This window comes from Hemibagrus wyckioides, linkage group LG18, assembly GCF_019097595.1.
Source record: "Hemibagrus wyckioides isolate EC202008001 linkage group LG18, SWU_Hwy_1.0, whole genome shotgun sequence".
Taxonomy (NCBI): domain Eukaryota; kingdom Metazoa; phylum Chordata; class Actinopteri; order Siluriformes; family Bagridae; genus Hemibagrus; species Hemibagrus wyckioides.
The window spans coordinates 6,169,109-6,184,773 of record NC_080727.1 but is presented as its reverse complement, the minus strand read 5'-3'; the positions used below and the strand labels follow the sequence as shown (position 1 = coordinate 6,184,773).

Genomic DNA, 15,665 nt, shown 5'->3' with positions numbered 1-15,665 from the left:
TTAGGTGATAATGTATCCATGACAACTGACTAGTGAGACCTACGTATCAGAAGTTTATACTGCTATAAACTTGCAAATATTTCTTTAGCTTAAGGATAAAGGGATCATTTCTTCATCATTCATTCCTCTTCAGTAACAAGCATCCTAGTAAGAGGAAGTCTACAGCCTAAACACTAGGCATGAGGCTGAAACAACCTGGCTGGGATACCAGTCTATTGCAAGGCACCAGACACACACATATTCACACATTCGTTCACACCTAGAGGTAATTTATCATACAGTAGCCAGTCCATGTTTTTGAAAGCTGGGAGGAAACCAGAGGACCCAGAAGAAACCCAAGCATGCACAGAAGGAACTCGGAAAGCCATTTCAGGTGTCTGGAACACACATGATAGCATCTGGAGGTAATATTTGCTTCTCAATGGATAGCATCTGGTCTGCTATTAAGATAATATTTGGCATTCATTTGAGAGTATGTAGTGCATACCTTTAAAAAAAATATACACCATGTCCTTTCACTGGCTCGGTATTATACATAAAACCTATTACAAAACCATTAACAATTGCAGTAATAATATCATGCATCAGTTTTGCTTAATTTACAGTGATGATGAAATCGACAATATAATGAAAAACTTTTTATGTGTGGAAACCAGGCTGTGGATGTTTGATGGAATTAACACTATAAATGATTGTCACACACCAGATGGCAGTGTGGTGGAAACACAATAAAAAGACACAGGGTTGCTCATGTAGCCTGAGGTTGACGCTTAGTAACCCATGCATGCACTCTTTCTCTCTCTCTCTCTCTCTCACACACACACACACACAAACACATACGTGTGTATATATATACAGGCATCTAGAGAAAACAAGCAGTAACAAAAGCATACCCCATGAAGCTTCTGAAAGCAACAAAAACAAGGAAAGAGAAAGGAGAAGTAAAGGCACAGTAAAGACAGAGAAAGGTAGAAAGAGGCGACCCAGAAAAGACTTTTATGAAAATAACAGAAATATATGAAGAGGCAAAGTTCTAGCCACACTTTCAGACAAAGGCAGGAAGAATAATGATAAAAAACAAAATGCAAGACACGCATTCGACCATATGCTTAGACAGAACAAAGATTTCTAATCCACATTTAAGCCATTAGCTGTCTCGGGAGAGTGTCCCGGGGACCCACGGCTCATAGGCAGCTTTCACACTAACTGAGTGCTTTTCATTGCTTTCAGGTCTCTCTTGCGCCTGAAAAGCACCTTCACAAGACTAAGAGGATTTAGTACATATTTAAACCAGGCCTCGTCAAATCACACACACTTGATTAATGCTGTTAGTGTAATGTGGTATGTGGGTGAGAGCCTGTTATGTATACATGGGTTGGGTTTACATGCTGCACGAGCATAAAAATATGTAATGTTGCTTAGAACATTATTTCTCTTCTACAGTATGCGTGTGCATTTGTTTTTGTTTTTGACTATATGCGTAGGTTTGTTTTTTTTTTATAGTGAGTGCATGAGTGTATTGGTATGTCTGGAAGTATTTGTGTGTATGAGAGTGAATGAGTATCTATATGCATGTGTATTTGTTTGTGACCCCAGGTAACATCAGTGATGATGTGTCTAGGTGCAAGACGTATGTTTGAAATCATCAGTCTGCATCAGGCAGTGAACGCCAAGAATAGACTGTTTGAAGTGCGAGAATAAAGCGGAGACAGCTGAAGAGACAACCTTGGAAAGATGGCAACTGTGAGGCAGGTAGGGTTAGTGACCTGACACCCATCGTCCGAAAGGAACACCCACAAGAAGCTACAGATCTTCTCATGGAGAGATAACCCAGTTGGGCATGCTGTCTGGATGAGAGGGATGGCATTATTCTCTCTCCTGTCAACCACAGGGACAATAGACAGCTGTGGACATCTGTATGTGGAAGAGTGCTGATAGTGAGATACCAGTGATCCTGACCACTTCTGGACTTCTGGTTGGAGTTTCATCATTTGCTGAGGATGGACCCATGTGAACAGCCTGGAGATACATAGGAGTTCTGTGGATAGTACCACTTGGAGGCCATGGCGGTGGCTGTTGTCGTGGTCAGGTCGCCATCATTAAACATTGGCCCTCCTGGTTCGTAGCTGTCATGTGATAGGGGTGAGCTGGCTGGTGATTGGGAATTGCAAACAATATAATAATATGAATAATAAAGACATTTGCTTCCATATTGCATACGCTTTTGGACTTCCTAAGCAAGGAAGGAACTGCATTCTGGACTATTACACTGGGTGCAGTCTCATACACCCTGCTGGACCCAAACACTAGAAAGGTATAAGCTTGAGAAGGGGCTTGTTAATAGTTGCTCCAGTTTAGTGATCCTGTTTATGCTCACCATAAACATACTGCCAAAATCTGTTGAGGTGCAGTGTAGAGGCCCACTGATGAAGTGTGGGATTAGTCAACTGCTCATCAGGGCCTTCATGGATGATCTGACTGTGACAACAACATCTGTCCCAGAAAGCAGATGGATTCTGAAAAGCTGATCCCACGGACCCACAGAGCTTCAAGCCAGAAAAATCCATATCCCTGGTTTTGTATAAAGGAAAGAATAGTAACAGGTACTACTTCACTCATGACAGCACTGCGATTTCATCTATTATGAAGCAGCTTGAGCAAACTGCTTGACTTTATCTGAGGGGAATACAGTATCCTTTCAACCAACCAAGCAGGAACTGGAAGCTGCAGTAAAGAAATTGAGCTTACTTAGTAAATCCAGGACAGAGATTTACCAACATGGCATTCTTCCACGGATCCTATGGCCCCTTCAAAACAGTCGAAAACTTTAGGGAAAAGCTAAGTAGGTGCGTGTGTAAGTGGCTTAGATTGCCTTGAAATCAAAATGGCATCATCCATATCGTATGGTCATAACAACTTGCTGAAGCATCCTCATCAGAAGATTTCATGATGATCCATGTAAGGATTTTGCTGGATTACTGAGAGTTTTGTAACCCAAAGGTTTCCCAAGCTGATATAATGGTAAGGACAGGAAGTGGTAGATGTGTAAAGTTGTTTATTTGTTTGCATGTATGTGAGGATCTTTGTCTGTGTACCTGTGTCTGTTTTTACACATATGATGTGACGCTTTATGTAGATGTGTACAAATCTATCATTTTGCTTGTGTGTAAGTGAATTTTTACCTGAGTGTGTGAATGAGTCTCTGCTCCCCGGTGAGAGAGCAATTTAAACTCATTTAAGTAAATAAGCATGGCCTCTTGTGTAGTGGTGAGAATTAAAGCTAAAATGGGGAACGTCTATACGCCTCGGTTAGAGTCTCAGCTGCTTCAGAAGTGCTGCTAAGTTTGGCTCCACGTTCCTCTGGGAGGCACCAACAGATATGACAGTAAACCAGAAGAGCTAGCCCAGGTGTGTATCAACAATGCACATAATCCCCAAACACATTTAACACTCTTTCTTTCCACAGGAAGCAGCAGACACACACCCATCCCACTACTCTACCCCTCCATCTCCCACCAGCCACTGGAGAGGCAGCAGTCAAAGCTTATTTTCATCATTTTCAGCCCAATGCTTTTTGCTGGATTGAAGCTGACAGACTGGATTTTCTCCTTTTAGCTGCTGCTCTGACAAATCTGGACAGAAGTGTGTACTCACGAGCAGGCAAAAGCTACCAGGGCACCGCTGACCACAATGAAGTCTAGAATATTCCACAGGTCTCTGAAGTAGGAGCCCGGATGGAGAAGCAGCCCGAGGTCAATCATCTAAAATATAAGTATTATGGACAGGTTGAAGGTAGCAAAGTAAGAGTCCTTTCCCTTTGTGAAAGTGACAACATATCATTGAGTTATAATATTTGTCAGTTTTACCTTGATCACCATTTCAAATGTGAACACACCGGTAAAGATGTAATCTAAGTATTTTAGCACCTGGGGAAAATAAAACACACATAATTTCACATTCACTATAAAGTGAGCTACAAATATGAAGATTAATGTTTACATTTCCTCCCGACTAACATTTAAACACACTGCATCACACTAAACATGGAGTTTTATCTAAATATTGGTAATCGGATACACTGTACTTTATAACAATTCATTATACTTTAAAGCTTGTGTCTGTTACCCCCAGTGAACTTTTCTGTTTAAACACTGGCATCAAGGCCAGATGAAGGACTACTCACACTGGCTGGGATGAATACTGATTACAGAGCTTTGCATACGTATTTAGCCTTTTCCACATTTTATAGTGTTACAGCCTTGAACTGAAATGAATGTCATTTGGACTGTATAAAAATATTCCACAATATTATATTAGGGGAAAAGTTATACAGTAATAACACCATCCCCACTGAGAAGCATGGTGGTGGTAGCATCATGTTGAAAAAGTTACATAGATCCTCTTGGTTGGTTCTTTTCACTCAGACGTATTTTGATAGCTGGTTGTTCTTTATCATGCTTTTTGTTTAATTATGTTCTCTAATAATCAATGACCTTCCAGAAAGAGGTACAGTATATTACACCAATCAGGCATAACATTATGAACACCTCCCTAATATTGTGTTGGTCCCCCTTTTACTACCCGTCATGCACTGTGTATTCTGACACCTTTCTATCAGAACCAGCATTAACTTCTTCAGCAATTTGAGCAACATTAGCTCGTCTGTTGGACTGGATCAATCCAATGAGCCTTGGCTTCCCATGACCCTCTCTCTGGATCACCACTGTTCCTTCCTTTGACCACTTTTGATAGATACTGACCACTACAGACCGGGAACACCCCACAAGAGCTGCAGTTTTGGAGATGCTCTGATCCAGTCATCTAGCCATCACAATTTAGCCCTGGTCAAACTCAAAGCTCAAATCCTTACACTTGCCCATTTTTCCTGCTTCTAACACATCAACTCTGAGGACAAAATGTTCACATGCTGCCTAATATATCCCACCCACTAACAGGTGCCATGATGAGGAGATCATCAGTATTTACCTGTCACTGCTCATAATGTTATGCCTGATTGGTGTATGTGATGTCAAAATCTTAGACATTTCTATGTTGTGGGTTTGTAGGTTATGTTTTGTGTGTTTAGAGTATTTGTGTGTCATAGTCTCACATTGTTCCGAACAGCAGCAGCATTCACAGGATCCTCTGCAGCCAGTGCGATGCTGCTCATGGTGATCACCACAAGAATGCACATCTCAAAGTAGCGCAAGTTCACCATGTAGTGACACAACCTTCTCACACTGCAAAAAGCACACAGGTTTAGATTACAGTTTCTGTGTTCATTCACTTTCACATATGAAAAGCCTGGAAATGAACTGGATACAAAGGTCTTTGTGTGTAGAGGTAGAGGAGCAAAGCATCACAAAGCATACTCTATTAGGACCTTCCAGTAGTTTAAGGAGAGTTCATCTCATATACACTTCCCTGTCTATTATTGAGGGCTGATCGACATTCAGTACTTACGGATTGGACTGACCAAACACAAACATAGAGCTGTAGGGTAAGATGCGTTTAGGAGCATTCGGATTCAACTCATCCAGATCCTTCTTTTCCTCATTCAGGAGCAAACTCTCACCATCTATGTTATTCACTGCCAAAAACAGAACCATCATTAGTTCCTACTGCATTGTTAAATCACACTACACAGTTAAAAACAGATCATCTTTAATTAACACGCTGCGTTCCTGTGGTAATAAATATCTCTGTGCTGGATTACTGACTGGGAATGACGGTGGTGTCTCCGGGTGGGGCAGTGATGGTAACAGGGATGCTGACTGCAGTTGATCTAGCCTTGGTGCTGTTTTTTAGGTTATCGGAGTCCTCTTGTCTCTCAGTAGGAGAGGGAACAGGACTCGAGCTTGAACCATCACCCTCTGCATCCTTAAACCTGTCCCTGGAAAACCACCACAGGATCAATGGATTTGACAAATTATTGTCTTATGTAAGGAATAAAACACTTCAGGATATGCTTTTACAGGAGAAGAGTCAATGAGAGGGATTATGCGATGTGGCTTGAGTCACTGTTACAATCAAAAAGTTGATGATTTCCCTATAACTGCATATCCCAAAGTATTTTATTCCCTTTATTTTACATGCAACACTAACAAATGCTGAATTTTGGAAGAAAAGTAATGGTACCAGTAATGCCTTTTTTAATTATGTTTAATGTCTGTGAAATAAATTAGGTCCTGTTATTACAATTAATTAGAAAGACTGCATTAATACAACCCTATGATTTGCCTTGGAGCATTAATGCAAAGTTATTTAAAAAAGGTTTTCTGTTCACTTTTAAACATTTGAGAATAATCTTGAATAGCTAATTGCATTTTCTATTAAGTAAGACTTAGACACAGAAGCTATACTTTCAGCAATTTTCCTGTATTTTTCTACTCATGATTATTATTATTATTATTATTATTATTATTATTATTATTATTGTGGCTGACCTGTGGCTTGGTGTATCTCTCTCTTTGTTGTCCTTGGTCTCCTCCTTGTCAAGTGTGGTTTGGGCTTTGATGCGAGGCCTGTGTCTCCTCCTCTCACCATTCCCTGCTTCACCCTCTCTGTTCCCTTTCGGATTTCTCTCTCCTTTCACTCCATTACTGCCATCACCATCAGTCTCACGGAACCGGTGAGAATGGTGGTGACGGTGCTCCCTATCATCATCACCATCCTCCGTCTGGTTCCTGTGTCCTCCATCCTGCTGCCCTCTGTGTTCACTACCGCGGTGGTGCCGATGTCGGCGTCCTTCTCCAGCATCGCCGTTCTCTCCACGGCACCGATGGTGTTTGTGTGCAGGTGCCTCCTCCGGGGTGTCCCTGCCATCCGGCGGGTGCGATTTATCCACCAGCAAGGGCCGATCGTGGTGCGCCTTCATGTCGGGCCGCAGGTGTAGCGCTGATGACATTCGCAGCCGATCTTCCGGCTCCAGCTCGTTGTAGAGTGCTTCACTGCTGTTGCGCAGGTTGTGGCGACGTAGTTGTGAAGTGCGCTGCTCCCAGATAGACATCTTCTGGAGAGAGCGCTGCTGCTCTTTGCTGAAGGTAGAGGGGAAATGGATAGAAAAGTCAAGTGGAAGAATCAATAAAATACAGTTAGAGTTTGGGGAGAAAACTCTCATCCATGGGAAGACCATCTTTTGCTGTCTTTTTTCATTTATTTGCTTGATCGCAGCTTGTGGAGCGGCTTGTGAACCCAGATTTGGTAACATTATAACAGCCGAAAGTCTGATGGCGAGCCTACAACAAAATTTAAGTCAAGACGGTATCACACTTAAGTTAGAGGCTACTATCTAGCAACTTTTAGTGTCGACAACATACAGTTATCCAGCATACAGACTACCACCTCATTTTGAGGCCTTTATCTTGATAACAAAGTCAATGTGCTACATACATATTTCTGATATACAGATATTATCCAGGCGATAATGCTCCTTTCCTCCTCCTAATCTTTGTTATACCTTAGATAGATTAATTACAAATATAGACAGGTACATATGTAGATATACATAGATATAGAATATACAGATCAAACTGGCTCTATTCATAGAAACACTGCCTGCATTTACACTTTGAAAATGTTTTGAAGATTTATTTCCAATTCTTGGCTATAAGACATGACTTAAGTGGTCCCAGAGTGTTTTTAATCTAGGCCAATTTGGTGTGAAAATTGGGTCTTGCAACCCTCTCATTAACTGTCCTGTCTACTGCTTTCTACCAGCAGCTTGGGGCATCATCATTCCTGTCCCAATGGGCCTCCCATAGAGTTCCCAAAGTAGCACAGAAACCATTTTTGACCACTACATGCAATAAGAACTTGTTAAATATGTGTATGCAGTGGCTTGAATTGTGTACAAGTTCCAAGCTAAGAGGGAAAGTGTACTGACACATGATTGCTCAACATGTAGAAAGGTGAGCAAATCAATGGAAAATTAGGATCTAGCTGTCAAAACTGGTAGTATTTCAACTAATGCCTGGAAAGAGGACTTTATGAAGATTTGTTAAATGGCTGATATACAGTATGCATATGAGCCCCCCCCCCCCACCTGCCCCTGTTTACGAGCCGCATCAGGCACTCTGTCAATGACACAGACAGACATAATGGGACATTGAAAAATGAAGCGAAGGTGAGGGTATAAAAAATGTAAGTGATGCATGAAGTTTTCTAACCTAAAAGTGTAAAGATGGTCCTCATGGATGGAATCATACACATTTCATAATTCACGTAATTCATGTAATTCATGCTGCTATATCGAACCACAGCACACATACTGTGACCCAAGAGTGTCTGTTGTGGAGGTGTTTGCTTATCGGGATCCGAAGAAATGCTGATGATGGGTTTGAATGGCCCAGAAGGCCAAGCTAATGTTCACTATTGCTTTTCTGAGCCATAATCGCTGTTATCCTGGCATGGAATTTGAAGCACCCCACAGCACCATCACCTAATTGCTACCCTAGAGGCTGACAAACACTTGTTAACAAGGCTGCCATAGATGTTCTAGGCCATATTTCATATAACAAAATGAGCGTAGAGGTGGTTTCTGTTCTCTTCTGTATGTATTGTGTAGTTTATACACACAGAATGGGATACACAATATGCAAACCCTCATTAGACTACATATATATATATGTTCTTTGTCTACTCAGGAGATGTAATCTTTATTACAATATTTTATGATATGAATTTTAAGAAGCATTAGTAAAAGGTGGTGCAGTATGGACACTGAATAGGACCTAAGATGGACGGAAGTCCTGTATGGGAACTATACCTCACAAAACGATGAACAGGGGTGTAGACATAACTCCTGTGAGCAACACAGAGAACCACACAAGCACAGAAGGTCAGACATGATGGACAGACATGATGCTAGCATGAACACTGAAGAGAGAAGAGGGAAAAGTGGTACACAGAACAAAAAAGAAGGTGATAACAAAGGTAAAGAAAAGATAGTCACACATGGTCAGAAGCCTGCAGGCTTTAAAACCAGACTGTTATTTAAATTCATTCATACTGAACTGAAAGCTCGCTAAAACAAAGACCTGGAATACAGGCTGTGACAGAGCTGCCACATATATAATTCATTGTGTTAGTAATAAAAACAGGGATCAAATAAACTCTTGCTTTTAACTGTAATAACTCTTGTTTTTATTTTAATACATAGCATAGCTACACATTAGAAGGGACTCGCACTTTTCCTCATCCTAATTGACTACAGCTTGTGTTAAATAGTATTTCTTTGGTTACTTGGCTAGAATACCTGAGTCCATACCCAGGAATATGATGAATACAGTATGTACTTGTTTGAGCGAGGGTTTGTTTTAACACAGATGAATTCCTGAAGAACTGCGGAAGGATTTTACGAAAAGAACTAAATTCATCTAAACTACAATTTTCCTAATTCATGTTTTGAACAAAAGCATGTAATACCAATATCATTTAGCTGATACACTTCAGCCGAAGGTGCTTCCTTAGAATCCATTGCACAAGTATTCACCCCCTTTTTGAACATGAAATGGATTGATGTGTCAAAATTCTACACAAAACTACACATAATTGCTATAAAAACCCTATTAGTTGAACAAAGTCTTGCTCTATAAACATAAATACAACTATTGTAGAGTTTCTTACAGAATAAATATATACCACTAGTATCATGAAGAACTAAGGTGCTCTCAAAATATGTTAAAAACCGGTTATCCATCAGAGTTTCGGTTATTTGGTTATTCTTTTGAACAGCCCATGGAGCCATTAAATCCATTCTTTACAAATGGAAAAGGAGGAGATCCAGAGCTCAGATTGGTGAAGCTGTTCATAGCATAACCATAGCCTAGTCATTCTACAAAGCTGGGCTTTATGGTGAGAAGAAAGCCATTAATCAAAAAGATCCATATGAAGTTCAATTTAGAGTTTGCCAAAAGGCATGTGTGGAAGGATGAGATGAAAATTGAACTTGGCTTTGACACAAAACACATCATTTGGCAGAAACCCAACCCTGACAATAACATTACCCCAACAGTAATGTCCTTTCCACAATTAAGCATGGTAACTACAGGCCACAGGCTTGACCCTACATACACCTCGAAGTGCTGCAGAGCCAGAAGTAAGCGCTTCTCTCTCAATTCTAGACTACTTTACCTGGTGTTTATTTAGCTTTCGTGAGTAGTAGCAAAACCGAATGGTTTATTTCATTTTCTTCTTTCTGTAATAACACTGCTCTGATTCCCACATCAATTTCCAGCTTAAAAGAACACAAGAAAGCTTTCACATTATTAAAAGCAAGTTGAAATTCTTAGGATGTAATAACCAACCAAAAATCGACATAATTCCCGTCAGGTTGTGGGAACAGGAAAGTCAAGAATGGCCTTAATTTTGGTCTTCAGTGGGCAAACAGCATCATGACCAACTCTCATCCCAAGATAAACCACAGTGGCCTGTGCAAATTCACATTTTGCCAAGTTTAACGTAACATTAACCAGTTAGTCTAACCACACCAAGCACAGTAACCACCTAAATACAGGAAAATGTTAAAAATCCCAGATGAGCCCCCACTTGTTACGACCCCGAGGTAGGCCTAGGGGTGACTCAGGTCAGCAATGGGTAGCTTGCCAAGTTGGCCATGGGGTTGGGGGGATTGGGGGGTATCATGTCATGGAGAAGCTTCTATTATTAGTAAAAACTGAGAAAGGGTCAGGGCAAGATGCATGGCGACATTCTAAAAGAAACATTTTCTGTTCTCCAAGCGCTCAAGGCTTACCCTCCAACAGGACAACAACCCTAAACAACCCATAAAACCGAGAAACTGAATCAAAACCAAGAACCTGTGGATTACAATAGTCCAGTCAAATCCTAGACCTCAATCTAATTCAGAATCAGGATACAGTCTTTGTTGTGAGCATCGACAATTTTGCCAAGAATAAGAGGCAGAAATATCAGAATTCAGATATATAAAGCTGACAGAGACATATCACTGACACTTTATAGCTGTAATTGCAGTCAAAGGTGGTTCTTCTATGTTTTGACCCAGGGGGGTGAATACTTGTACAATCTGTTTAGATAACTGTGGGGATCTACAAAAGCTGTATATATATATATATATATATATATATATATATATATATATATATATATATATTGTATGGAAAAATTCTAGTTAAGTCAATTTTATTTCCAGACCATCATTTTCAAGTGGACCACAGGTTTAAAAACTTCACACTTGCCGAATTCTACATATAACAGCCCAACAAAGATCCCCCGTACTTGGCACCAGTCGTGTTCCAGCACCACATATTCATTTCAGCGACTGCAACTATAGTGTTATCAGTTGCAAAAGCAATTATAGGTAAGAGGAAAACAGTGACAAAGAGGAAGACAGTTTATAATGAGAACCACTAAAGGAAAGGAATGAGTTGGGAGAGAGAGGGAACGAGTGAGGTGAGGTAAGGAGTGAGGTGAAGACAATACTGTAAGATTATAAGTGAGAGCAAAACTCACAGTGAGTGAACGCTGCTGACGGAAGAGCTGCGAGAGAGCACATCTCGATTTTGCTTTACAAAACTGCACATGCAAAACAAACAAAAACAATACACAATAAGACGAATAAACGTAAAAGAAAAAAAAAAAAGAAAAGTGGACTGGCAGAGGGACATCCCCTCAGGAATGTCCATCTCACTTGTTTGTTCACCTGTACATCTCAACACACACACACAACACACAGATTGGTAACACTCCAGTTAAAGGTTTCAACATCCAACAGCATGAAAATGTCAAAATGTCAAAATCTTTCACGTTTATAAAATCCTGATCCTCTACCTGAGTGTCACCAACGCATCAGATCAAAGATTATGAAACCATTATGATTCAATTCAAGAAAAAAATAATAATAAAAGGAAATAAATAAAACATTTTAAATGAACCACAGTGCAATGTTTTCTATTATTATATCATTTAAATGTAAAGTGGTTGCCTGTGGCTGATCAAAATGAACATGAACGAAATAATTGAATTTAATGACTAATACTGTACTTAAAAATAATCCAACTCACATAGTGTCACCTTGTACAGTGGGTTAAGACACAAAATCAAGAATAGAACAACAAGTTAGACAGATATAGCAATGTGCACAATGTTACATTACTGACCCAGAGACGTACAACACATACGTGGACATATAATGGACACGAAGCTGTGTAGATGGACATGAATCGAATGACGGCAACGTAAAAAAAAATTAAGGGAAGACACAGAGACTTACGCTGCGATGGAAATGTTAGCTGCTGACATCGGGCTGACCTCCTTCACCTCCATGGCCTTCTGCAGTGCTATGCTCTTTTTGGCTGCCTCCTCTTGCTCTTCCTCGTCCTAGTAAACACAATACGGTCCACGTGGACGAGAAAATTAAAAAAAAAATCCAAATAATTAAAGCTCTACAGACATTTATCAATAACAAATCCCAAACCATAAAGCTTAGGATTAAAAATAATGAAGCCGGTACAATCGATCCCCCCCCCCACCTTTGTCAGCTCCTGAGCATTGGCAAGGTTATCGACAGCGATAGCCAAGAACACATTAAGAAGAGTGTCTGGTTCAGATCAGGTTAAAGACGTATCTCACATCGATGCTGTATTAGTTATTCAACCTAGAATGGATCTCATATACAGAATCCGAATTTGCCGTGAAAGAAGATTTGCTCGTGCAGAAGAGGATACAGTTTCCAAAGAGAGTAAGAATGATAAAGTAAACCGAGGAGAACATCCCAAGTGGGACGCCGCCCTGAGACTCAATCCCATGATACATCACGGCATTCCAGTCTTCTCCTGTCAAAATCTACACACACACACACACACACAATGTACAGACATCACCCAAATGCTGGATAGTGTAAATTATTCCACTGAACAAAAATGAATGAATTTACAATAAAAGGAAAGAGAAAATATTTGGCATATACCTGAAAGACGGTCATTATGGCGGAAGGGAAGTTGTCAAAATTGGTAGTGGGTGTTTCGTTATCAAAATTAAACCTGTCAAGCGAAAAGAAAAAGGCAAGAGAGGATTACGGGAAATTAGAAAATGTTCTAATCATGCAGGACTTTCCAGACTTTCATTTATCGTGTACGGCTGTAGAGCTTTACATGATAATTATATATTTTCAACCTAGCCAGTGTATCAGGAAATGCATCTTTCTTTTCTATTTTTGGGGGGAAGAAAAATATTTAAACACTCATCTTGAGTCATAGTTTTACTCAGCGCATCACATGTAATGTTGGTTGGATTTGGTTGAACACATACAATAATAATTATCTTGTATTTGTATTTCATTTGTAATGAAAGAAAAGAAAGACACATTGCATAATCAAAGCAAGTCCTGGGGCAAAGACATCAAAATCCTTGCTGGTATTTTTTCCCACTTCCCACAAATGTTGCACAGGGGTGGAGGGATTACAGTGGAGAACCAGAGAAATTGCTAGAAGGTATGCTGTGGATTATTAGGATTATTCGATTTCATAAAATACATAAAAAATTGAATACATAAAAACACAAAAAAAACTTCCATCTCATATCCTGCTGACTGGATATGTGTGGATATGTTTAAGTTAAGTAAGATGTTCCTTCCTGAATTTACTGACTAGCAAATGGTTACAAGGCTCCGCCCACTTTGAGAGCTCTACTGAAGCCTTGCAGCCTGACGGGATGGGATTGTCCAAAATTTAATAGACACTAAGTCTACAATAGCTCTGTATTGATGCTGTGTTGTGGGTTTCTGTTTGTGTGAAAATTAAATGAACAAAACGTGTGATATTGCAGTGAGATACGTGATCGTTAAACTATTGAATTCCACCAAGAACATGTTGGGAAAACATCTCATTTTAATGAAATTTTTATAGGAAGTTCTTGTGTAGTCCCAGAGCTACATTAAATCTTCTAATCACCTGTGTTCCAAACATGAATGTTGTGAATGTTCTCTACAGCATTTCTGTCCAATCCTCCAGCCATCAAAAAGCTCTACTTTGGCAACCGGCCACCATTTCCGGTACATAGACCAGAAGACAATCACCCAGACCATTACACAAATGACAGCTGACAATTAAATACATGTTGTTACTGGGCTTTTGCTGTCATTGATAAGGCAGCTTTGCTGAACAGATGGTGCCTTTGGTTGTCACTCTCGTATCAGGCACAGCAAATACGCTTTACCTCCAGGGTAAGGCAGAGCGCAGTGGACAGACTATCATTTAAGCTTTAAAGCTGCAAAAACAGTAAACTTTCTCAAAACAGCCTTCTCAAAACTGTAAATTAAAGTGTTTTGTTCCAGACAGGAACTGAGTCTTACAGATTAAGGAAGTCTGTGGGCAGAACAAATCATATAGCTATTAAGGAAATGATTTAAACGTATAAAAGTGTCCACTCACTGTCCTCCAAAGAGCTGCATGCCCAGCAAGGCAAACACCACAATAAAGAGGAAGAGGAGGAAGAGCAAGCTGATGATGGATTTCATTGAGTTGAGCAGAGACACCACCAGATTCCTCAAAGAGTTCCAATACCTACGGAGAAATGCAGTACTTATAGTGTAAAAAGAGCGATCTACACAACCACAGAATATCCATTTCCCATTATACCACAGCAGGAGGAGATTCTGTAACAGCACGGCTCTGACGGTGGTGCTGTCTGTTATGCAGATCAGGGAAAGTGCTCGTTTTAATATATTACTATTTCATTTGTACAGCAAAAAACACATCCACAGAGACTTGGGACAATCCAGAAGTCTAATAGTAAACATCTAGAAAAAGTCTAGACGTATTGTTATGGTGAAATTTTCTGTCGCTTTTATGCACACACGAGTCTCCAGCGTCAGCGTTTTCTAAAGCTGTTCTTATGAGATATCTGCCACAGGAAAGTTTTCAGGACTTTATCTGAGGCACTTTATCTTAGATAATCTTTATCTGCTTTCCTGGTAACATTAGACGCTGCATTTTTTATTTATTCACTTACTTTAAAGTGAAGGAAAGTGAAGGAGTGGCTGATTATCGCTGCTATAATGTAAAGTAACCAGGAACTTGTTTTGTTGACATTCCACAACATTAAATGGATAAAAGTTCAATTTTTTTTTTTTAAATGAATTATAATAATAAATAAATAAATAAATAAATGTTGTAGTATAAAAGGAATAAAACACTTTTAGGGATCACACCACTGTTTTTTTTATTATTATTATTATTTTCCTATAACTGCACACCCCATTATGATTAATTACTAACTTTCAAAACAGTTTAATATTTAGGATTTTAATACTGATTTGTTTTGTAACCCTGAAAAATACTTATATACGAGTTAACCCATTTTACCAGTATATAGGCAGAATGGAAATCGACCTATGGGACATTTTCAATCAGTATAAAGAAATGAATGATTTTCTGTCTGCAAGTTAAACATAGACAGGATTTTAGTGGTTGAAGATGATGGCATCAAATTGTAGATACATAGGAACAAGCACTTGGGGCATCTCAGAGAGCAGAAATGGGTTTGATTTCACCATTTACTTTGAAGATACAGAAACATTTGTGTAACTTTTCTATGAATATATTGCCCCTAGAAAAACAGAAATACTCATGGAAAAGTAAAAATTCTCAAAGTGTCTACTTTTATATAAGCATGGGTACAACAAAGCA

General features: G+C 39.6%; 1 protein-coding gene across 5 annotated transcripts in view; it reads right to left on the bottom strand.

The window, feature by feature from the left end:
• The window catches only part of cacna1bb (calcium channel, voltage-dependent, N type, alpha 1B subunit, b), a 124,531-nt gene that overhangs the window by 41,101 nt on the left and 67,765 nt on the right, over positions 1 to 15,665 (bottom strand). For 3 of the 5 annotated variants that reach the window (XM_058415943.1, XM_058415946.1, XM_058415944.1), the window contains exons 14-26: positions 14,409 to 14,540; positions 12,947 to 13,019; positions 12,705 to 12,822; positions 12,510 to 12,577; positions 12,251 to 12,357; positions 11,491 to 11,553; positions 8,768 to 8,803; positions 6,447 to 7,037; positions 5,721 to 5,893; positions 5,464 to 5,590; positions 5,111 to 5,240; positions 3,867 to 3,926; positions 3,655 to 3,761 (exon numbers count right to left, since the gene is read on the bottom strand). In XM_058415943.1, the coding sequence (XP_058271926.1) occupies positions 3,655 to 3,761; positions 3,867 to 3,926; positions 5,111 to 5,240; positions 5,464 to 5,590; positions 5,721 to 5,893; positions 6,447 to 7,037; positions 8,768 to 8,803; positions 11,491 to 11,553; positions 12,251 to 12,357; positions 12,510 to 12,577; positions 12,705 to 12,822; positions 12,947 to 13,019; positions 14,409 to 14,540 (1,785 nt within the window). The remainder of the gene's footprint in view (positions 1 to 3,654; positions 3,762 to 3,866; positions 3,927 to 5,110; positions 5,241 to 5,463; positions 5,591 to 5,720; positions 5,894 to 6,446; positions 7,038 to 8,767; positions 8,804 to 11,490; positions 11,554 to 12,250; positions 12,358 to 12,509; positions 12,578 to 12,704; positions 12,823 to 12,946; positions 13,020 to 14,408; positions 14,541 to 15,665) is intronic. The other 2 variants (XM_058415945.1, XM_058415947.1) reach the window with 2 other exon arrangements.